The sequence below is a fragment of the Haemorhous mexicanus genome, chromosome 22, assembly GCF_027477595.1.
Source record: "Haemorhous mexicanus isolate bHaeMex1 chromosome 22, bHaeMex1.pri, whole genome shotgun sequence".
NCBI lineage: Eukaryota > Metazoa > Chordata > Aves > Passeriformes > Fringillidae > Haemorhous > Haemorhous mexicanus.
In genome coordinates, this window is record NC_082362.1 from 11,429,334 (window position 1) to 11,450,768 (window position 21,435).

Sequence of the window (21,435 nt, forward strand, 5' to 3'; positions counted from 1 at the left end):
AATGTTACACTGCTAAGCCTCAGGATTTTCTGTTAATCAAAATTCACCAAATCACTCTAGGATTGCAGCCCTATCAGTCCATCAGGTCCCAGAAAACACTGGTTAAGAACAAAAGCACTTCAGTTGTTCATGCTGAGCTGAACAACCAGGTTCCTCTTCTCCAATGTGGAGATGGGAAAGCCAAGTGTCATTTAAATAGTGTCAGCATCCCATTGTGGGGTTCAGACCCCACTCATGGGGTGCACTGCATGAACAGATGCACACCCCTGCATCACTCAAGTCCATGGGACTGGTCAGAGCATGAAGAAATGTGCAGCATACTGAGAGGAAATTGGATCAGTCCTCACATGGCATTCCAATTCCCTTTTTCTTCCCACATCCAAGAAACCCCGAGCGCTGTTTTCTCACAGCCAGGCAGGTGTTGGGTCTGATGTTTCTGACCCACACTCTCTGGCACAGAGAAGAACCAAAGGTTGGTCTCATAACCACATTCTGTTTTGACTCCAAGAGATGTATCTCCACAGGTTCATTAAGTATGTGTAGACCATAGGGTATTTCAAAACCCTAGGCAGGGGTGCGGCCAGCACCCATTGAAATGCAGATGCTTTAAGAATAATTATCAGTTGCTCAATCTCCTTGTGAAGCAGCAGCAGGATGGAGCTGGAACATGCAGGGAAGGTGGCAGCGCAGGCAATCCTGAGGACACCAGCAACTGCCTTTCAGCTCTCACATTTATAAATAATTTATTTCCAGCCACCCGTGCCCAGAATAACAATTTTCTGCCCGAAATCTCCAAGCTGGTGCTGGGAGGCCGCCAGGGACTCTCTTTCCCGGGACCCTCTCGACCTGTTGGGAAGGGGTCCGGGTCTCCAGAGGGGCAGCTCCGAAGGGATGTGCCCCTAGTGGGAAGAGGCACGAGAAACAAACACGGAGCATCCGTTCAGCTGATCGCATTAGGGCTTCTCGCTGCTGCTGCTGCCACTCAGCTCTCTGCCGATGCAGCCATCCGTGCGTTTGGACAAACACCCAGGCAGAGGGAATGGGTAGGTCTGGAAACGTCGGCAGCTGCAGAAGGCTGCAGAGCTCTGCTGTGAAGCAGCCTTAGAGAAGAGGCTGCTTCTTCGGGCAGGGGAGCGTTATGAAACACGAGCGCACTGGCTGTGCCTGAGGATTTTGGCAGCGCAGCGCGGACGCTGCTTCCATCCTGCCTGTTGGCGCAGGAGGCCATGGAGCGGCTCCCTCCGGCCGGCTCCGGCAGGGCGCAGGAGCCCGGCGCCCCGGCCCGGTGAGCCGCAGGGACCCCGGAGAGCCGCAGGGACCCCGGAGAGCCGCGGGGACCCCTCGAGGGACACGGCGGCAGCGGTGAGCGGGGCGCGGAGAGGGGCTGGGCGAGCTCCCGCCAGGGCAGGGGGAGGGAGCGGGGCGCCGCAGACCCGGGCACGGCACCGAGCGGGGCGCGCAGGATTACGGCTCTGCGCGCTGGAAGCGGGAGGCAGCAGGAGGATTAGCAGGGAAGGGCAGAGGGAGCAGGATTTATCAGCTTTTCAGATATGCATTACGGCCTTTTGTAATATTTTACTGGATTGTACAGGACTTTGCCTGGCTACAACAGGGGCTCCTCAGCCACAAAAGAAAGGAGGGGATTTCCTCTTTTTCTTACATCGTTCAGTATCTGCCTCTGCGAGCCGTGCGCCAGCTGGCCTGGGCACGAGCAATAACCGGATAACTTTTTCGAGGCTGAAGCATCAGCATTCCTTGCAGTCTCAATGACTATTTGTTTTACTAAATTAATCCACAGCATCTAAGTAAAGGGGCTGAGCGGCATTATTTACAAAGGCTGCAGGTTGCTCTCGAGATGTCCTTCCCCAAGCATCCATGGAACATTTTACTTGAAAAGTCAGCAATGGATACTGCAAGTATATGTGTGTGACAGCCTAGTGAGGCAGGCTGGAATGCTCAGCTTCTCCCATCAGTTTCTGGAGCATCACTGTGCTAAATAAATAGACTCTATCGATGTTTAGTAGGTGAATGTTGCAGGAATTCAGATATTGAAGGGTTTAGGAAAGACACTTCTAAAATACCTATGGTTAAGTGACAGAGCTGTGTGTTATTTTAATTCTAGTAGATTTCTTTGCACACAGGGAAAGCTCTCATCTGTAGATCTTGTGGGCTAAGGCAAACATAAGTATATGGTACATTTGTTACAACATTCTTGTTCAAACTTTGGCCACAGACCACATAGGAGCTTTTGGAAACTCTTTTGCAGATAGAGCATCATTTGCTGGGTGGTTCTTAATACCTAAGAACGTAAATCATACATGAATGTTTTATTGCTAATTAAATACTTTTGAGATACAATAATAGTTTGCTGAAAGCTTTCAGTTTATCAGAGAATGGTGACAGCAGACTGTATGTTACCTCTGTAGCACACATCATTCTGTTTACAAAATGCACACACATGGATGTAGATGCACATGTGCACCTGAAATGTGGGTATGCATGTGTCTGCATCCATCTCTTCCATACTGGCATGGAATTAGTCCTGCTGATTACTGCATTATGACTTGAGCAAGGTAAAAAGTGTGGGATTAATGGAGAAATACCATGGTGTGATCCCTGCTCAAGCTGTCCCTGAGCACTTTCCAAGTCAGCACTCTCACAATAAGCCTTGCTGGACCATCTGCCTCCCACCAGCTCCTCTGCATCCCTCACCTCAGGCTCACCAACAACATTATTGCTTGGATTTATACCTATGTATGCTAAAAAATTGGTCTTAAAAAGCCGAATATTTGGTGAAAGAGCCTCTGGGACAGGATTTGCACAAGTTAGTGCCAACTTCTCCAGCCTCAGGCTGCAGCTCTGCTCCTGTGGCATTGCCTTTCCCTTCCAAAGCTGAATTATCTGTCTCTGTAAAACCCCTCCTGTATTGAATGATCAGGGTATAATATATATTTTAAATTTGTGTTACTTTCAACTTGATTTGACCAGTTAATGGATTATAGAGTTTTTCTCCACCTTTCTCCTAACTCCACATAGAGATTTTTTCTTATTTTTCACAGTTCAGTGTTATTTAAAGGTTTTAACACAATCTCACCATCAAAGATAACTCTGCAATCTGATTACATCTTGTATCAAGCCCATGTGTAGCAAGCAATGGTTAAGCCACTGGAGAGCCCTCTCGAGCTGCAAGACTTGTCACCACAGCATGTGGAGAAATTTGGGTGCTTCTACCTAATTTCCAGCTTGTTGGCAGACCTCCCTTGTTGGGAGATGTGTGGGGTCAGCACAGACACATCCTCTAGCAAGGGAAACTTTGTAACTGCTAAGAAATGCTTGAAGTTTCTCAGAATGATTGCAATAAAGGGAACTGCTAATAGTTGACGGGGTCCCGGCATCAAATCTGTGGCTTCTTAAGAGCCACTTTTACTTCCTATGTGCATTCACACAATTTGATATTTGTCTTGACTTTCCAAAACACTGAGGAAATGGCAGTGTGTATCCAAGGAAAAGGCTGCAAGACAGAATCCTTCAGCTGAGGCCTGTCCACATTTGTCCTCAAGGAAAGCTGACAAAAGAAAGGAGAGACATGGAAGAGGGATGGATTTTTCTAAAAATAGTAATCATGAGTCCAATTCCCTTCAGTTTACAACAGGAAACATCATCTTGCTTCCCTGCCAACAACTCTGAATTTGAAAAATCCTGCTGGTCTTGAGACAAGGACCAACTCTTGATGACCCACAGCTGTCAATGCAGCATTGACCTGAGCTTCTGCACTGAGCACACATCAAAGAACAGTCCTCAGTTAAGCAACCCTTCACCTGTGAGTCTGGGGCTGTTTTTCAGTGCCTTCAGCCTTTACCAGCAATCATGGCATCACTGAAAATATTCAGTCTTCCCTTAAAAATTCTGTAAATGCTCCTTCAGCTAGGAGAGTAGAATTGCCAAGAACTTTATCATACAAACATGATTGTATCTCTCATTAATGAGAAATACATTAATGTATTTCTCTCTACAAATACATTAATGCAGCTGCTTAGTGTGATATCCTCTGTCACATTTTGCGAGCTCATTTTGGAAGCAAAGTACTGATCTGCTTTTCCTTATAGCAACTTTTTAGGTAGCAAGAGATCCTTTCCCTGCTGAAGTCGCAGCACCCTGTAGATGTGTGCTTCCACTCACCATCCCCAAAGCTGATAATTTCCAGTGCTAACTATTGCCCTTTTTTCAGTGCAGTGTTAACCCTTTCGTTGTCCTCTTCACCTAGAGGTCTCCTCTGCCCATCAATTATCCATCATTGTCCTTTCAATTATAATTTTATGATTTTACTAACAACTTCCAATTCTTATGGTCCTAAGCCCCCTTTGGCTGTGAGAACTGATAAACAGGGATAGAAGACTTGTTTTCTTTTATTTAGCTTAATTCATTTCAGGTGAAACATGCATGAAAAAGACAAATGCCACATTGTCTATTACAGATACTAGTTATTTCCTCCTTAGTCTTTCCTTTCAAATATCATAATCAGAAGTGATGCACTTCAGCTCTTTTAGGCATACTTTGATGATATTGCAATATGCAGTTTATGGAAAAATCAAATGGCAGTTTTTATTTCAGCAGCACTTTGCTATTTCCCCACTAAAAAGCAACATTTAATTTTTGAGCTGCACATTTGCAGCAGTGGTTGTGGGCGGAGAGTCTGCTTATTTATTTGGTTGGGTTTTACTAGAATGTACTGTCATGGCAACTGCTCTAAGGGTGAGTGCATCTGGAGGTAATTCGTACACATCATGTTGAATGCAGCAAAATTGTACTGTACCATTTAAACTTTTTCAACCACTGGGCGAAGGGCAAAGTTACCCCTTTGAGACTCCGAAGCAGCTTCTCCTTACTAAACAAACAAATACATAAACAAACTTGGCAGAGCACTAGGAACAATGCCAAACATTTCTTGATGTTTGGATGCAAAGCCTGCTGCACCGTTAATTTAGGTCCAATACCTTTTCCCCAGTTCTGCTGATGCACAGCAAGCTTTCCATCCTGTTCATGCGTTGGCTGAACATTATGCCTTGCCCAGGTGCTGTTTGGGCAGGCATTGGCCAGACTAGTCTCCCTTGGCTCCAGGAGGCATTGCCACGTGCTGCCCAGGCAAGTGCCAGATCCTCTCATCTTGGCATTGATGTGGGCTCCAGCTGTTCCATTTTACATCACTGCAAGCATGGAGAAACCCTATCAAAATCCACTGACCAACCACACGAGTGGTGTTAAAAAGGACTAAATTGGGCCAGTGATGCAGTTTCAAGCATAACATGCCTGACCTTTGCTACATGGTCTTGATGGCCTTTCTCCAGCCAAGTTGTGGGCGCTGTGTGATGAGCTAGAAAGCTCCAGCTATCTCAGCACGGCCTCTCCAACACTGGCAACGAGGACTCATCTGAGAACTTGGGCCTAAAGGATCTCTCTCAGTGAGTAAACCAAAAGAGCTGTGAAACTCTGAATGGGCAGAAATGACTGCAAATCTGATATATTTATCTAGTCTTATCTTTCTGCTGGGGGTGGGGGGGGAATCTTCAACCTTTTGAGCTGGTGTTTGAGTGCATCCATTGCCATCTCCCCACTGAGGGTTCTCAGCAGCTCCCCCAGGCAGGGCTGCCCCGGGCAGCGTGCAGAGCCCGGCCCCCCTGGGCACCTGCCCTGCTGACCCAGCCTCACCTCGAGGTTCTGCATGGAGCACGGGCATTCCCAGCCCCAGTCTCAGGTGGCTGATACCTGCACACTGCTTGCTTTCAGATCACACAGCCTCCCCTGGGAACAGCTCAAGTTTACAGTAGCCCTATGGCAGGAACAACTAGTGAATCAAATCCCACCTATGCTCATAGACAGTATTTCTTCAGATGAATTAGTGCAGTAACATCCTGCAGGATCTAATTATGGCTAATTTTCCATTCATTTGTCTCGGTACATCTGACCCTTTTACTGCAATTCTTGAACACTCACAACATTGATCAGAGATTTAACTCTAAGGGTCAGCTCTTTAGCTGGTGTAAATCAATGCATTTTCTTTGGCTTTGGAGCTGATCCGAAGGGAGGTCTGTAACTTCTGCTGTCGAGAGAGCAGTCAGAATTCACTGAAGATGCTGCAGCCTGGCAGTGCTTTGCACCTGCTTGTGCTCACCAGCCCTTAGAGAAAGAGTAGCAATCAGCACATTGAATACTTCTGGATATTACTCAGTACTCTACAGTTAAAATCAGCATACATGTACTTAAAAAAATACCAGTAATAAAAGTACCTAAATCAGTTCTTTAAGATCACCTGAATTGTAAGAGTAGAAACAGAGACTCCTTGCTTTTGACAGCCTCATTTAGGAATTGAGGCTAAAAGTCACACAAAAGGAATTCAGGCTCAACTCTAAAAAGATTTAACTGAGCCTTAATTTATTTTTGTCCTAGAAGTTTTGGATCTTTGGTTTGGTTGCTATCTAAGACAGAAAGAATTTGTGCAACCAAATGAAAAAGGGAATGGGTGAAGACTAAATTGGTAACATTTATTTCATAAAGCAGCATAAGTGAGCATCCACAAAACTTTCAATCAACAACTGAACAAGAAACAGTGAGCAGATGTTCGTTGCTAGGACTGTGGATTTCAGGAGTGTGCCCCAACTGCAAGCTAAGCAAAAGTCATAATATTTTCTTTTCTGGAAAACACTGCATCTTTTCTCAACACTTGCCTGGCTCCACAGAGAAAGGATAGACTGGGAAAACAGGAATTTATGGGGAGATGCCAGCTTTTATTTGCCACAGGAGGTTAAAGGTTCCCTAGAGTACAAAGGAGCTTTTCTTGCCCAGACAATTCCATCGTGGTACACATCAGCACAACTAAAGCTGCAAAGCTCAGCAACAGTCAAGAGAGATCTGCTGAACTTGAGCTGAAATTTTTTCAAAAATTCACTAGTTTTCCCCACACATTCCCTCATCAACAGTTGGCAATATGAATTCACTAAAAAAATAGGATCTCTGGTTTCTGTTAAAGCAACACACACAGAACCTCCAAATATCCTTCCAACATAAAGCCCAATTTCTTTGTGCTTCAAAGAGATTAATAATTATTATCTTATCTATTGTGAGTTGATGCAATTTCTTTTTTCCTCCCACACACCCACACTTCTGTTCCCTTCTGATCTTCATTTGTAGCTGAGCTACTGTTTAGCTGAAAGGAAGGAATTTGGTAATACCTCCCAAAAAGATGCCTGTTCATCCAGTGACAAAGGACGAAGATGTTGGCTATTGATAAAAGAAAATAAAGAACTTATTTTCCAAACATCCCAAGAGAAATAACCTCATCATTAAGGTATTTCTTGTGCATTCCAAGTTAAAAGAAAGAAAGGAAAAAAGTCTGAAGATCTGAAACTCGCTTGAGCTCAATCAATCGTTCTCATTTGTTCTTAACATGCATAATTATAAACAACAGATGGAGAAATGCTCAGATAAAGCCAAAAGGAGTGGGTGGGGGAAAATCACCCTGATGGTGGATGTTTTCACTTGGATGTGAACCAGCCTTACACCCCTTGGTCTTTCAGGTTTCAGCCTCGGCGGTTCAGCAGCTGGGCAGTGCACAATGAAAGCACCAGCCCAGGAGCCCACGGAGCCCCTGGGCCAGCCAGGCGCCTGAGACTGGCAGCAGTGCCACACCAGGCTGGTCTCTGCTGCAGACAGCTGGGAGAAGCTTTTCATCAGGAGAAGGCACCAAAGTGATGGGCTGAACTTATGGGAGGAATGAGTGTCTGGCCAGGCGAAGATTTGGAGGCCTGTTGGGAAGCGTGAAGGGCCAGTTTCAGTAAGGGCATGGCCAAAGCTTTCTTCAGGCTACAGAAGTTTCTCCGTCGGATCCAGTTTCTGCTCTTCTTCCTCACAGCAGCTTACCTGATGGCTGGCAGTCTCCTGCTACTGCAGCGGACCCGCTTGGTTCTCCAGCAAGGTTCGCGTGGGACCCCCAGTAACCAGGCCCTGCCGGTGCTGGAGGGGATGAGCAGGGTCGGGATCACAGAGCCCAGGGCCCTGCAGAACCCCCGGCCCGGCCCCAGGCTGCTGGTGGGCATGGATGCGCTGCAGGAGCCGGCCCTGGACCAGCGGCACAGCCCGCACTGGCTCATGTCCCGCAACTCGGAGCTCAGGCAGCTGAGGAGAAGGTGGTTCCACAGGCTCACCAGCGACCAGGAGCCCCTGCAGACAGCAGGGTTTAAAGCAATGAAGCGCACTGCTGAGCACAAAGGTAAGGGACAGACCCTGCCCGTTTTCTGGCACATGCACAGGCTGCACTTTGCTGATACCAAGCAGACACAGGCGAGCACCACACACCCTGCATGTCTGCCTTCCTCCTCACTCATCACCACTTTCAAAACTATTCGTAGGCATATGCCTAGGCCAAAGTAGAAAGGATCCATGCTGGGTGACTGCTGTGCCCTCACTTCAGCAGCAACGTATGAGTTGTAATCTTTGGTGCTTTGCCTTTTAGAACTAGTTGTTCTTGGAGATGTTTCACTGATAATAAAACAGGAATGGGATCTGGATGACTAGACACCACATTTCGGAACTGCTTTTTAGTTTGTTGAATAAATTTGCCCAAACAGAAGGGCACAAAATCCCACAAAATGGGTGCCACATCGTGCTACTTGCTGAGAGAATTGTCAGAAATGGGAATGAGAAGGTGATAGTGGTGGGAGATGAGTCATACAGTGTGAGTCAGGCAAACTGAACCGCTGGAGTTACCTGAAGTTCCAAGCTGGAGCTGCTCCACAGATGCTTCGGAACACCCTGTTGGTGGCAGATTTTGGTGGCAGAGGAGAGACTGAGAACTGCTCAGTCAGTGCCTTGCTGAGGTTCTAGCTGCTGATGAGAGGGGCCAGAAGGACTATTTACTTGTACATCTCACCATATTGAACTGTAGATTCAAACATACATCATTTGAATATCAGATTGAACGTAAAGGGACATTATTAATAACAATATTGTTAACAAGCATTGGAATGCCTTTGAAGGTAATTAATTAAAACTTAATTACCTACGTAGAGCATGTTATCTTTTCCAATTCATTTCTAGTAAACTTAGAGGCTTGTTATTTCATTATAGATCCCTTTCAAGACCTAATGAACTGCTCCATGCCTATAATGCTTAATGATGTTTCAGTGATGCCCTGTGGTTCCTGCTCAGCAGAGCAGCATTGCCTGGCTATGGAGGCTGGGCTTGTGCACCCCCATGGGTGTCATCCTCATAAGGCCGTGCCTCCGAGGCAGTACAGCTCTGCCCAGGGGCTGCTAGCCAGCCCTTCAAGGGCTTCCCCTTGGGTTAAGGGCAGACCCTTAACCCAAGCCACAAACACTGGCATGTCCCCAGCCTGCTGTGAACCGCCCAGCTCACTTTGCCTCGCTCTGTCTCCACCCAGGAGCACGCAGCCTTTGGCAAGAAAATCCAAGCCCTTTTTTCCTCCAGGTCAGGCTATCTCACCTGCTGACATTGCAAAAAATCCCTGATGGAGCAACTCAATCTTCCTTTTTCTTGTGGAATAGTTAATATAATATTTTTTAGTTTCATTTTTCACCATATATTCTTTTCCTATCAACATTATTTAATGTGTGTTTACATTATTTAATTTCCCTGTGTTATCATCTCAATGTTGTTATTTCTGAAATAAAATTTCCTTTTTTCCTTCATATTTTGATGATAAAATGTATTTATAAACATACAATTGCTTTATAATACTGGGACTCCACATCATCGTTCCAATTGTATATTAAAAAATGGGCTGGATTTTTACAGTATTTTGTTCATGCCAACAAAAATTAGGCTGAGCACTGAATGCAAGTCTAAGAGAAATATTTATCTTTCCTATGCTAAGTAAAGCAAGACATATTTGAAGAGATTCTTTTGCACCAGAGAGGAGATAGCTCAGTGTGATGGCTACATTGTGCTGCCTAGTTAAAAGTGAATTTATCTTTCCATTACAGCTTTAATGTAACTCTCTATATCCAAAGAAAATTGATTTTCTTAATATTTCTCTTGCACCATCTCATTATCAACTAGAGATTTTAAAGAACACTTGGGAGAAATCCAAGAGGATTTCTGGAAGTTTTTGGCATTTAAAGGCTACATTCTCCTGTACTTTAGAGAAGTGCCGTGTTTTCTCACCCAAAGGAGGGAGTTGAGCAGACAGCAGCTGCATGCAGGAGCTGCCGTCCTGGGTGGGTTGTGGACTCTGGCTATGCAACGGCTGTGGAAGGGAAAGTTTCATTTCCTTTTAGCCCATTTCCACGGGACAGTAGCACTGACCCCTTACCAAGGTTCAGCAGCAATGGAGAGGTCTGCAGAGGGTGTGGGACCCCAGACAGGTTGGGACTTGACCAAATGCAGCCCAGCTTGCAGTGTGAGGCACTGGATAAGCCTAGGATGGGTTTTTCCCTTCCGTCCCATACGCATTGCCTAACCCTGGTCTTACATGCACACAGGCACCTACATGGGCTGCTTCACTCACGATTCGAGGGAGAGGACACTGAAGGGAGCTGTCTTTTATGACTTAAGAAAAATGACAGTAGGTCACTGTCAGGAAGCTTGTGCTGAGAGGTGAGTGGTGATTTTTTACTGCAAGTTTTCTAGTTTTTGACAATAAGTGGAACTGAATTTGAAATGGGAAAAGCATTCCTATGTTAAACATAAAGCATCTATGAAAACAGTTATTACCTCATATCTTCAGGCACAGCATAGTTCTGCTTCTCTGCTTGAAGCAGACCGCTGCACTGCTGTCTGTTCTCTATGGCACCATGGCTACTTACATTATATTCTCCACTGTCCTGGACAAAAATTACTGTTTGGTTAAAGAGTCTTTGTAAGATAGATATCTTTTGATCAACATTGGTCTCTAGCCCATATTTTGTTGAGGGGTTGCCATGCTTAGGAGGCCACGCTGTGTCCAGGATGGACTCAGCTCCAGAGCAAGGCAGCAGGAGCACAGGCTGTATGTAGGGACACGGGGACAGGCTCGTCCCTTCCTCAGGTGCAAACTGGGGAGCAGACGGGCCCCTCTGTGACAGTGGCTGGTATTTCTGCTTGCAGAGCTTACAGCTACGCGGGCCTGGCATTCGGAACAGAGTGCTACTGTGGGAACACACGGCCAGCTGCTGCCGCCAAGCCCGAGGAGTGCAGCAGCGAGTGCAAGGGCGAGAAGGGCTCCGTGTGCGGAGGGGTGAACCGGCTCTCGGTCTACAGCGTGGAGCAGCTGCGGGCAGGAGCCAGGCCACGTAAGTGGGCGTGCGGCCGGACAGGGGAGGCCACGAGGGAGACGTGTCATGGCCAGGCTGAGTACAGGGGCTGTCCCTGCTGCTTGTCTCGCTCCATTTGTCACCAGAGTTTGAAGCAGCAAAGGACAAAGGTGCCTGAAGGGCACAATGTCCATTTGCTGCTGGTCTGGTCCCTGGCTCCTCCCTGGAATAGCAGTGCTGCTCAGCACCCCAGAGCGGGGAGATGTGCCTGGCATGCTGCCTCGAGGCTGCCACAGACGACGTTCCTGTCACCAGGGAGGAAACTCAACACAGTGCAGTGACTGCAACAGAAGCACAATTTCAGCTGAAAAAACCACTCCCTTTGGTATCTACCAAAGGGGTACAAACCCATGTGTGTTTAAGAAATAGCCTTGGAAGAGGTGCCCTGTAACAGGAGGGCAGAAAATGACTCAGATCAAGGCCACCCTACACTCAGATGATCCTAAACAAAACGAGTAATTTGTGACTGCAAGGAATAAGCGGAGACCAGAAAGAGCCACATCAATCCCTTTCCTGAGAGAAATGAGACCAGAGTTTTGCTTTTCCGTGGAGTTCTCTTTCAGCAGGAGTTGGGAATTTTGTTCCATCTTTAGATAATCCATCGTTACCCCATCGTTCAGTTAGCTGCCATGGGGGACTCAATGGATAAACCTCAAGGCAAACACAAAGCACATAAGAGATCTAAACTGCTGATCACTCTTTGCAATTGGCAAGCTCACAAGACCTTATGGATGCTATTTGCTGAGAAGAAGCACCAAGACCTTAGGTTGTGCCAGTATTGATGGTCCTTCATTTCTTCTTAAAGACAAGTCAAGGTTTGTACAATAATCCAACCAGCTACATATAAATTATATATCAAAGGTACGCAGACCTAAATTGCTACTGTCAGGCTGACAGGCAAGTTGGCAGGTTTCCCAGGACATGCATCACTGTTTAAACTCCAGTATGAAATACATATACACATTCTTCAGGAAAAGACAGCATTTAATTATTTTTTAAAGTATTAATGAATTACTCCTCAAATTAGTCTAGCCTGAAGCTAGAGTTGTAATTTTCTTGCCCTTAGTAATACCTGACAGTTGTCTGTTTGAAGAATCCCCCTGACACAAACCAGCTGAGGGGCCAACAGAAGTATTAATCACAATGAACAAGTATGTTAGAAAGTAACTCTGAGACTGTAAGGGCCCCCATGATTTATGCTGTGTACTGTAGAGCACAGACCTCACATAAGTCTTTACAGGGAGCAGATTCATCAGCAGATTCAGACATCTCCACTTAAACCTTCCCAGACAGGGTTTGCTGTCTCCCCTCTCCCTCTCCCCACTGCGGTTCCCCGGAAACCCTGACTCCTGCCCCCGTGCCATGGTAAGGAAGCCCAGAATGTGCAGCTGTGGCAGCCGGGGTGGCCAGGGTGGCTGTGGCAGCCAGAGTGCCACAGTCCTGCATGCCTCAGGGTGTCCTTCCCCCCAAAAAAGTGGGCAGACCACACAGACCTGGCTGTTTCCAGTGGATGCATCCTGCTCCCTCCCGATGCCGCTGTAGGCAGGTCAAGCTTTCTTCCTGACCTCTGAGAAAGCTCTAAACATGTTTGTAAACATTTTGTTTCAGGAATTCTATATCAGTGTGAGATTTAGTCAAAGAGCTTTCAAGAACATTCTGAGAAGTCCAAACACTCTTTTTATTCTTTGCTGCCATGCTCAAAGGGACCTGATCCTAAGTAGACTCCTGTTCCTTTCAGCTTGGGTGGAGTTATTTTATCTTCACATCATTACAGAGATCCAACTCTGCTTCTAGTAAATGATCTGAATAGTTACAAGAATAAAATTTAGGCAGCTTCTCCTTAGATTGCTCTAGGCTCTTGCTTGAGAGTCTGGGCTTTTCTGCCAAGAAATTAATGGAGAACCAATTTTTTTTCGTAACTGCACCACGTCTCTCCTGTCATTCAACTCACTTCCCACATCAGTTCTGGCAATACCGTTTAAGGGAGCCACTGCAATAGTGCCAAGCTCTGTGGTGTTTCTACAGAAGCAGGTGAAATCAGAGGCTGGTGCTGAAGACACAGAGGAAGCTGATCTCCCTGAGCAGCTGACAAAAGGCCGGTTTAGAGTCTGAAAGGCTGCAGCAAACTCCCTTGGCCCGAAAAGGCGTGGGAGGCAGAGGGGCAGCAGAAGAGGAAGGTGGGTCCGACGGCGCGGTTCTCAGGAGTCATTTACGCTCCTTTCCTTTTCTGATGCAGAAGCTTTGTAGATTTTTATCAGGCCTTTTAACTCATTGAGGGGAAAGCTGGTCTTCAGAGGAAACCGGGACCTGCAAACAATAGCAATGCCCTCCGCTGGTGGAATTTAACTCAAACTCGGTGCTGCAGCGCTGCTTCCCGTGGTTAGTACAAAGATAAAGGCATGTGCTTCTTTCAATACCACATGATTTGCGACACGTTTTTATAGCATATATTACAGTTTCTCTTATTTCTGTAGCCTTTGTAATATAAAATTTATTTTATTATTTTTGGCTTCTGAACCTAATATTATTCTTTGTGAAAGAGGCAGGATACTTCGGACATCGTTTTCTTAAGAGAAACCTATTTCATATCCCCGCAGGGAGGAATGTTATTTATCGAGGATGTTTTAGAGCTCCAGAAAATTTAACAGACACCTTTCCAGCCTCTTTGATACAGCCCAATTTGACGGTGGAGATGTGCTCTGAATTTTGCTCCAAGAAAGTAAGAACAGTTCTCATTTCACATCCTTTCTTTTATTATTATTTTAAATTCTAATCTACCGAGGGAAGGACAGAGATTAGTGCCTTAGAGCTTTGAATTTGCAAATGGGTTTCTAAAGGACAAAACTCATCAGAGTAAATACCTAGTGATGCATCTGGTCCAACTGCTGCAGTGGGGATGGCGGGAGGGAAAGTCATCAGAGTGGTGCCACCAGACATGATACACAGGCAAGCTGCTCTAAGTAATGAGTATCGACCGAGAGGAAATCGATACCGTTTCCGTGTCACATTCCAATCAAACCCTGAGCCACATCTGCCCCCGAGGGAAGTGGCTGCAGCTCATGGAGAGACATGCTGCCAGAGGGTGGATGTGGGCTGGCAGCATCCCAAACGTGGCTCCAGTGCCCTCCAAGGGAGCCGGCTCCACTCGGGGGAGCCATGCACAGGGCACGGGCAGGGCACCCTCTGCCTCAGTGGCTCTTGGTTCCCTTCCCTTCCTCCCCACTCTAATGAGGCTGGTTTTTCCTACACAGAGTTCACTAAATGGTCAGATTTTGTCTGCAGTCTCATTCAGCCTCATGCACTAAACTCAACGTTCAATTACATTTTGCAGCATCACAAAATTGATTAAAACTATTAGCTAGCTGATTACAGTGCTTTGACCAGGACCTATGGCCTCAGCACAATTTCCTCTCCCACAGAATAAGCAAATGGCCTCAAGTTGCACCAGGGGAGGTTTAGACTGGAGATTAGAAAAATTTTGAGATTTCTCATGCAAAACCCACTCCAGGTTTCTCTCCTTCCTCACTCTTGTGCTGCCCAAGCCATGGGAAGGTTGTGCAGGTGAGGGTCAGCCTGCCTTGGGGAACAGACACTGCACCACTGGCACCCTGCACTGACCACCTTCTGAAGATGCAGGAGGACAGAGGAGCAGTTATTCTGTTGCCTCACAGAACCTCCAGCCTTCCAGAAAAGTTCATCATTTGCAGAGGCTGCTTGGCATGAGGTACAAGGAACACTTTTATTCTAGTCTGTGTTTGAGGGCAGGGACACTTACTAATTTCTCAAACTGAGAAACACTGCTTGATTGTAAAGGAAAAATTTCTGTTTGCAGGCAAACCAAGAACTGTTGTGCCCTTGGATCAAATCTGTAAATAGTTTTTGACAATGTCATATCTCATTCGCTAAGTAAATGTTGGCTGTTGGGCACACACAGCGCACGAGTTGCATTCGACTCCTTATCAGAGGATGAATGCATGGGAAAGAGCAAGAGATAAGCTGCTCAGCAGTACTGTCACATGCTCCCAGTCTCCAAAAGACTTTTAAAAGGCAAAAAGTGTTGATATGGAATAGGTGGACTGGAACGTTCTGCGCTCAAATACTCCCCAAACTTCCTTCAGCTCACCCGCACAGCCCCATGCCACCAAGAAAGCCCACAAGGGACTCTAAGGCAACCCAAATTTTTCTGGTAAACCATAGAAAACCTGAATTTTAGGGTCGGTAAGCAACTGCTAATTTCTTCGGCAAATATTTAGCACTTTTCCCTCAAACTTGTTTGAATTTTTACCAGAATTAGCCCAGCAGCTGGGGTTCAGTACCCCACCACTACGCAGCTTTGCAGCCTGTTGCACTTCCTTGGTAATACTGGTACACCAAAACCTGAATTACTCTGCATCAAATCCATTAAAAAACACTTCTTACAGACAAGAATTTTCCTTAGGTATTTATTCCCTGCAAGCAACACTAACTTCCTCATGATTGCACACCTTAGTAGGCCTCCTATGTAGAAGCAAGGTGAATTTCAAAATTTACAAATACAAAGACAGTAACAGGAAAGTAATATGAGCTTTAGAATGGCAATGCTTTGATCTTGACAGTGGCCTCGTGAAGATTTATTTTCTTTGCATAGCGGCAGCATTCCCTGCAGGCTGCTGATGCCATGGCATTTACGCACTGATCCGTTTTCCCTCTTTTGCAGGAGTTCCCGCTGGCAGTGATCCGAGGGCAGGAATGCTACTGTGGATACCCCACCAGGCGCTTCTCGCTGCGCGAGGGCATGGACGGGCGGCGCTGCAGCGGGAGCCACAACACCAGCAGTGCTGCTGGGGGAGACTACTGCCTGGTCTATCAGACCCCTGTGCAAGGTACAAGCTCCAGCCTCGCTGTGCCAGGGCCACCGCTGCTGGAAACAGCCCCTGTGCCCCTTCTGCAGCGGGTAGAAGTGATCTCGTTTACAGCAGTCTGAGCCACAGTAGTGGGTATCACCATACGGGCAGCAATTTAGGAAACAGTCTTTCTTTAATTTCCCCTCTTGCAATCATGCTTGGGAAGATGCATCTTTCCATTCTCTCATTATGCAACACCTTTTAAGACAACTTGCTGGCAAGTACAATGGTTTGTTGCAGCTTTATCAAAAAAGCATTGCCTTACACAAAACCAGCAGAAACCTCTTTGGGGATAATCTCTTTGGCCTCATACAGCTGAATTAATTTTAGGAAGTAGCTGACTCACAGCCAGACCAAATTGATACGCTATACTACTAAGAGAGAGAAGGAGGAAGCAATAAACTGTAATCAAGAGCTGCATGTGGAATTATTAAAAAGCCACAATACTAACAATGAAGTATCTTCTCTCCTCACAGACACCCGCTGCACAGACAGGAAATTCTTAACCACTAAATCCAAAGTGTTTGTTGCTTTGTCAAGCTTTCCTGGGGCTGGGAATACATGGGCACGCCATCTGATAGAGCACGCCACAGGATACTACACAGGAAGTTATTACTTTGATGGAACCCTCTACAACAAAGGTATTGGGGCCCAAGAGATGGGACACAGGCAGCCCTTCCAAAGCACAAAGCTTTACTTATTGCCCTGTCATCCTTCTGCTTGAGCCAGCAACGGCTGTCGCTGTCAGCATGTTTGGTACAATTTAAACATGCCTGGCCCGAGCAGCCTCTCGCAGTGCAGATGGCAGCAGGGACAGCTCCAGCAGCACACTGCTCTGACAGGCAGCTGCCCTCACAGACAACAGCCAGGCTCTCCATTTGCAAACGGGCACACTGCCTGCACTGCTGCCCTGTGCACAGACACATGTGCTGCTCCCACCTGACAGGCTGGTCCAAAAGACCAGTTACCTAAATGCTGTGGTAAGACCCTTCAGCAAACATGTAGGTTAAATTTTCAAACATTACTAATTACTCTGGGAGAACAGTATCCTGAGGTGGCAGAGGTTCAGTAAGCATCAAGCACTGGCCCTGTGAAAAGCTGCCTCACTGCAGTGTGGGGCTGAGGATGCCTCCCCCAGCAGAGGGATAGCTTGGCTGCCAGCACATGTCCAGCGTGGTGGCTGGGGCTTCAGCCATGGTTTAGCTGACAGGTACTGTCACACCAGTTTTACACTACCGTAGGGAATTATTTAGCGGGAAAAGGCACAGACATATAATCAGGCAAAATAGCTAACAATTCTGTCTTGTAAAACAGGTTTCAAAGGAGAAAAAGACCACTGGAGAAGTAGAAGGACCATCTGTGTGAAAACACACGAAAGTGGCAAGACAGAGATTGAAATGTTCGACTCGGCGATCCTGTTGATTAGGAACCCGTACAAATCACTGATGGCAGAGTTCAACAGAAAATATGCTGGGCATCTGGGCTATGCCACTGACCGCAACTGGAAGAGCAAAGGTGAGCATTACCCCAGCACAGGCTGGTTTGAAACCCATCTCCTCAGTATGCTGGGGAGGGGGGACACACTAGGACCTGAGTGAGTGCTGCTAACAAATTCAGTGGGACTTGAGTCCTGCCACAGCTGAGCTCAGTCGAAAAACCTCTGGCACCTGCACAGTGGGAGCAGTTGTGGTCTTGCTGTATGTCCACCCCCAGAGGGGAGGGGAGTGCAGCACCATTACCACAGGCACACTGGAGCATCACTGCACTGTTGGGCATAGAAAACATGTCCAGGTACAAGGCTCCTCTGCACAGCCCATTTGCCAGGCTGAGGTGAAGAAAATTTGCCCCTACAGCATGTAATAACCATGAGAAATCTAACTTAAGATCTAGAGGATCCAATGGAGCATGACATTTCATGACGGATGTTTTACAGCACTGCACAGGTGCTAGTGCACTACAGAAAAATAATGATAACAGCAATAAGTGGACCTGAAATTCAGTGTCCCCTGAACACATGAAAAGGCTTCAGAACCTGCCTGCCATACTTCATGTATTTGACTGGCAACTGGCTGGTGACTGCAATTTCCCCACTGGATACACCGCTGCATTCAGACTCTGCAGCAGAAAAGCCATTTGGCTTCCATTTCCCCTTGTACATATTTTAAGCATTACAGCTGTGGCTTGGCAGAGGGCTGGGGGGAAAAGTGTCCTGTGTCATAGCACATTTCTTTCCCAAGCTGATGTATCACCTTTCATCAGTCACAACTCAAGACCTATTCATCAAAAACTGACAAAATAGCCCCCAGAAAAAAAGAAAGTCTGCTGGGAATGGCTTTCCCATACTGCAAACTGCAAATTGTTACATATCAGCCACAAATGCTCTTTGTCCAGCCCAAAAGCTTTCACTATGACTGTCCTGACTTCAGGAAATTAAATTATCAAAGAGAGCAAATAGATATCAAGGTATCATTAATGTCTAAAGCAGAAGAAAATTGCTGACATCCAGCATGGCTAACTGTCTCATTTTCCTGGTTTCCTGGTGATCCAGAGTGGCCGGACTTCGTGAACAGCTATGCCTCCTGGTGGGCCTCCCATGTCCTGGAGTGGCTGAAGTATGGGAAGCGCCTGCTCGTTGTCCATTATGAGGACCTGAAGCAGAGCCTCATCCCCAAGCTGAAGGAGATGGTGGAGTTTCTGAATGTGACAGTGACAGAGGACCGGCTGCTCTGTGTAGAGAACAACAGGGACGGGAATTTCAAGCGGTCTGGTGCTAAGCAAAAGAATTTTGAGCCATTCACCCAGGAAATGAAAGATCTTATCAACAGATACATCCTGACAGTGGATGAAGCCCTAAAGGGAAGAAACTTCTCAGGGCTGCCCAGGGAGTATGTGCCAAGATGATAGGCTGGTATCAAGCTGCTGTGGTTAGAAATGAAGTTATTTTTTTTCTTAAAAAAACAGAAAAAAAGCCCAAACAAAAAAAAACACAAAGAAGAAAAGCAAAAAAAACCCCAAAAAAACCCCCAAAAAACCAAAAACAAACCAAACAAACAAACACTGAAGACCAGATCTCTTTAGCAGTTATGGCAAAGATACTTGTGGAGGCTGCTGAGAAGTGCAGCAGTTGGGAATGCCTGGGTTTTGTCAGCCCCAAACAGCCCCAAACCTGGCTCCAGGGGCACGGAGGAGACCCCAGAGGGGTGGCAGAGAAGGGAGTGCCCCCTGTGCTAGGGGCTTGATACGGGCTTCTGCACCTACCTCTCTTCATCTGGAGAGTCATGGTGGGTCTAGGGGGACACCAGGGCCAAATGTCACCACAGCTGGTTCTAGAAATGGTCAGCTGGGAAGATCTGGAGAATAGGGGCAAAGGGGGTAAACCCCAGTCCTTCTGGCCCCGGCAGGGGTAGGATCACACCTCCTACCTCATCCCTTAAGTCCCTGGAGGAACTCCAAGGCAGTCCAACCTGGAAAACCACAGCTACTTAGAGCTGCGCTCTGGAGCCCCCTCCATCAGCCATACAGGTTTGATTTTTAACTCCTGCAGTCACCTTGGGTGTGTTTGACCCTGCAGGGGGCCCGTGTGCTGTGGGGAGAGAACAGGGGCACCCAGGGCTGGCAAGGCAGCTGGCCCCATGGTCCTGGTCCACTGGGCAGCTTGAAGGTGGTTAATCCCTGTGGCCAAAGGAGCTTGCCCTGCTGCAAGACACTTCTGTTCATGTGAAGTAAAGGATTTCTTAAAAATTTGAGTGAAAATACTAATTTTAATAAAACAAGTTTATATAAAGGGAACTGAACTTCCTTTGCCTGTGTATCATTGGTGCTTTAAAAACAATACAGGACATGGAGTACCCTTCAACCCAAGCCTCTCCCTGTTTACACCCCACACATGGCTCATCTCTGTGCCACCTGCCTGGTATGGGGCTTGTTGTGGGGCTGTCACATCCCCGTCCCTAAGGCTCAGTGCCTTCCTTAGCAGTAAGGGTCGCACAGGCCACAAAACTGTGAGGGATTGCAGTGGACTGAGCTGGTTCACAAGGAAAACAGGAATTCTTTTTGTTTATGCAAGGGATACAGCTCAAAAAACCCAACTCAGTTTGGGTGCTGTAAGCCCAGATAAAAATAAGTGGTGAGACCCTGAGGTGCCTGCGCAGGGTGGCACAGCTCTCCCTGGGACACCATGCAGCCCCCGCACAGGAACACAGCTCACACACACCCGCACTCCAAGGAAAAAAACCCAAATAATATTGTGCCAGTACCAAACACCACAGACAGTACAGAACCATTCCCATAAAGCAGATAAGTATGGATGCTACAGAACAGGACTATCACCATCTCTACTCCGACTTAGTAAAGAACTGATCCTTTTGGAAATTATGCATTAAAGGTCTTCCAAGTTTTATTTCGTCAGCAGTTGCTGTTGATGGATGTGTGTCACAAGCTCTTAAAAGTACTGATAACAGAAATAATTTCATCCAATGAACCACAGTGGAGAGACCTTTCCAGGTCTGTTCTGCACCGGTGGGGTGGGTTGGAAGCAAACTGCATTATCTGGAGCAGTTGCTGCAGTCACACAGTGACTGGATTATGAGAGCTTATCCCGAAGGCAAAACAGACGATCACAGCCCTTGGATTTTTAGATATGTCAGAAGCTGTATTAACCTATAATACTTCTGAAATAAAGCACTTAGTACCACCATAGCAAAATTATACAGCTCATTTCATAGGAAAAAATTCAAGTCACAATAAATGAAAAACACAGAGAGGGAAGTGATTTAAAGGCAACACCTTGCTAATGACAAGAACATTTCTTTGACGAGTGAGGTTATAAAGGAGCAGTCTGCAGTACAACTGCATCTTTCATGAAGCATCAAATATGCTGGAAAAGAAACCAAATCTTCCATGCTGATATACCCTATTACAATGATGTTCTGGAAGATTGCCAAACACACACAAACACACCCATGTGTGGTTGCATGGGCAGCTGGTCCCACATTCCCCATGTAGGGATCAGGAGGTCTGTCCCTGCCTGGAGACCCCTGGAGCCTCTGCACTGCCCTGGGGGCACAGGGCTGGGACCCCACTCTGCAGCAGGGAGGGCAGAGCTGGGACAGCACCCACCACCCCAGGGGACAGGGCACAGCTGCACCTGAGCCACTGTGCTCTGGTAGAGGATTTCTGTTAAAAGAATGTGAGGAACATTTGTTTTCTTAGAAACACTCTTTTTTCCACAGTCACTCATTTAAATGGAT

The 21,435-nt window shown here is 46.7% G+C and overlaps 1 protein-coding gene across 1 annotated transcript; it reads left to right on the forward strand.

Annotated features, from left to right (window-relative positions):
* The first annotated feature begins 7,391 nt into the window (after positions 1-7,391).
* On the forward strand, positions 7,392-20,805 carry WSCD1 (WSC domain containing 1). The gene is made up of 8 exons (XM_059866118.1): positions 7,392-8,263; positions 10,494-10,608; positions 11,098-11,282; positions 13,901-14,022; positions 16,000-16,165; positions 16,663-16,827; positions 17,501-17,701; positions 18,735-20,805. The coding sequence occupies exons 1-8, from the start codon at positions 7,837-7,839 to the stop codon at positions 19,085-19,087; spliced, it is 1,734 nt and encodes a 577-aa protein (XP_059722101.1). The 5' UTR covers positions 7,392-7,836; the 3' UTR covers positions 19,088-20,805.
* The last annotated feature ends 630 nt before the right edge of the window (positions 20,806-21,435 follow it).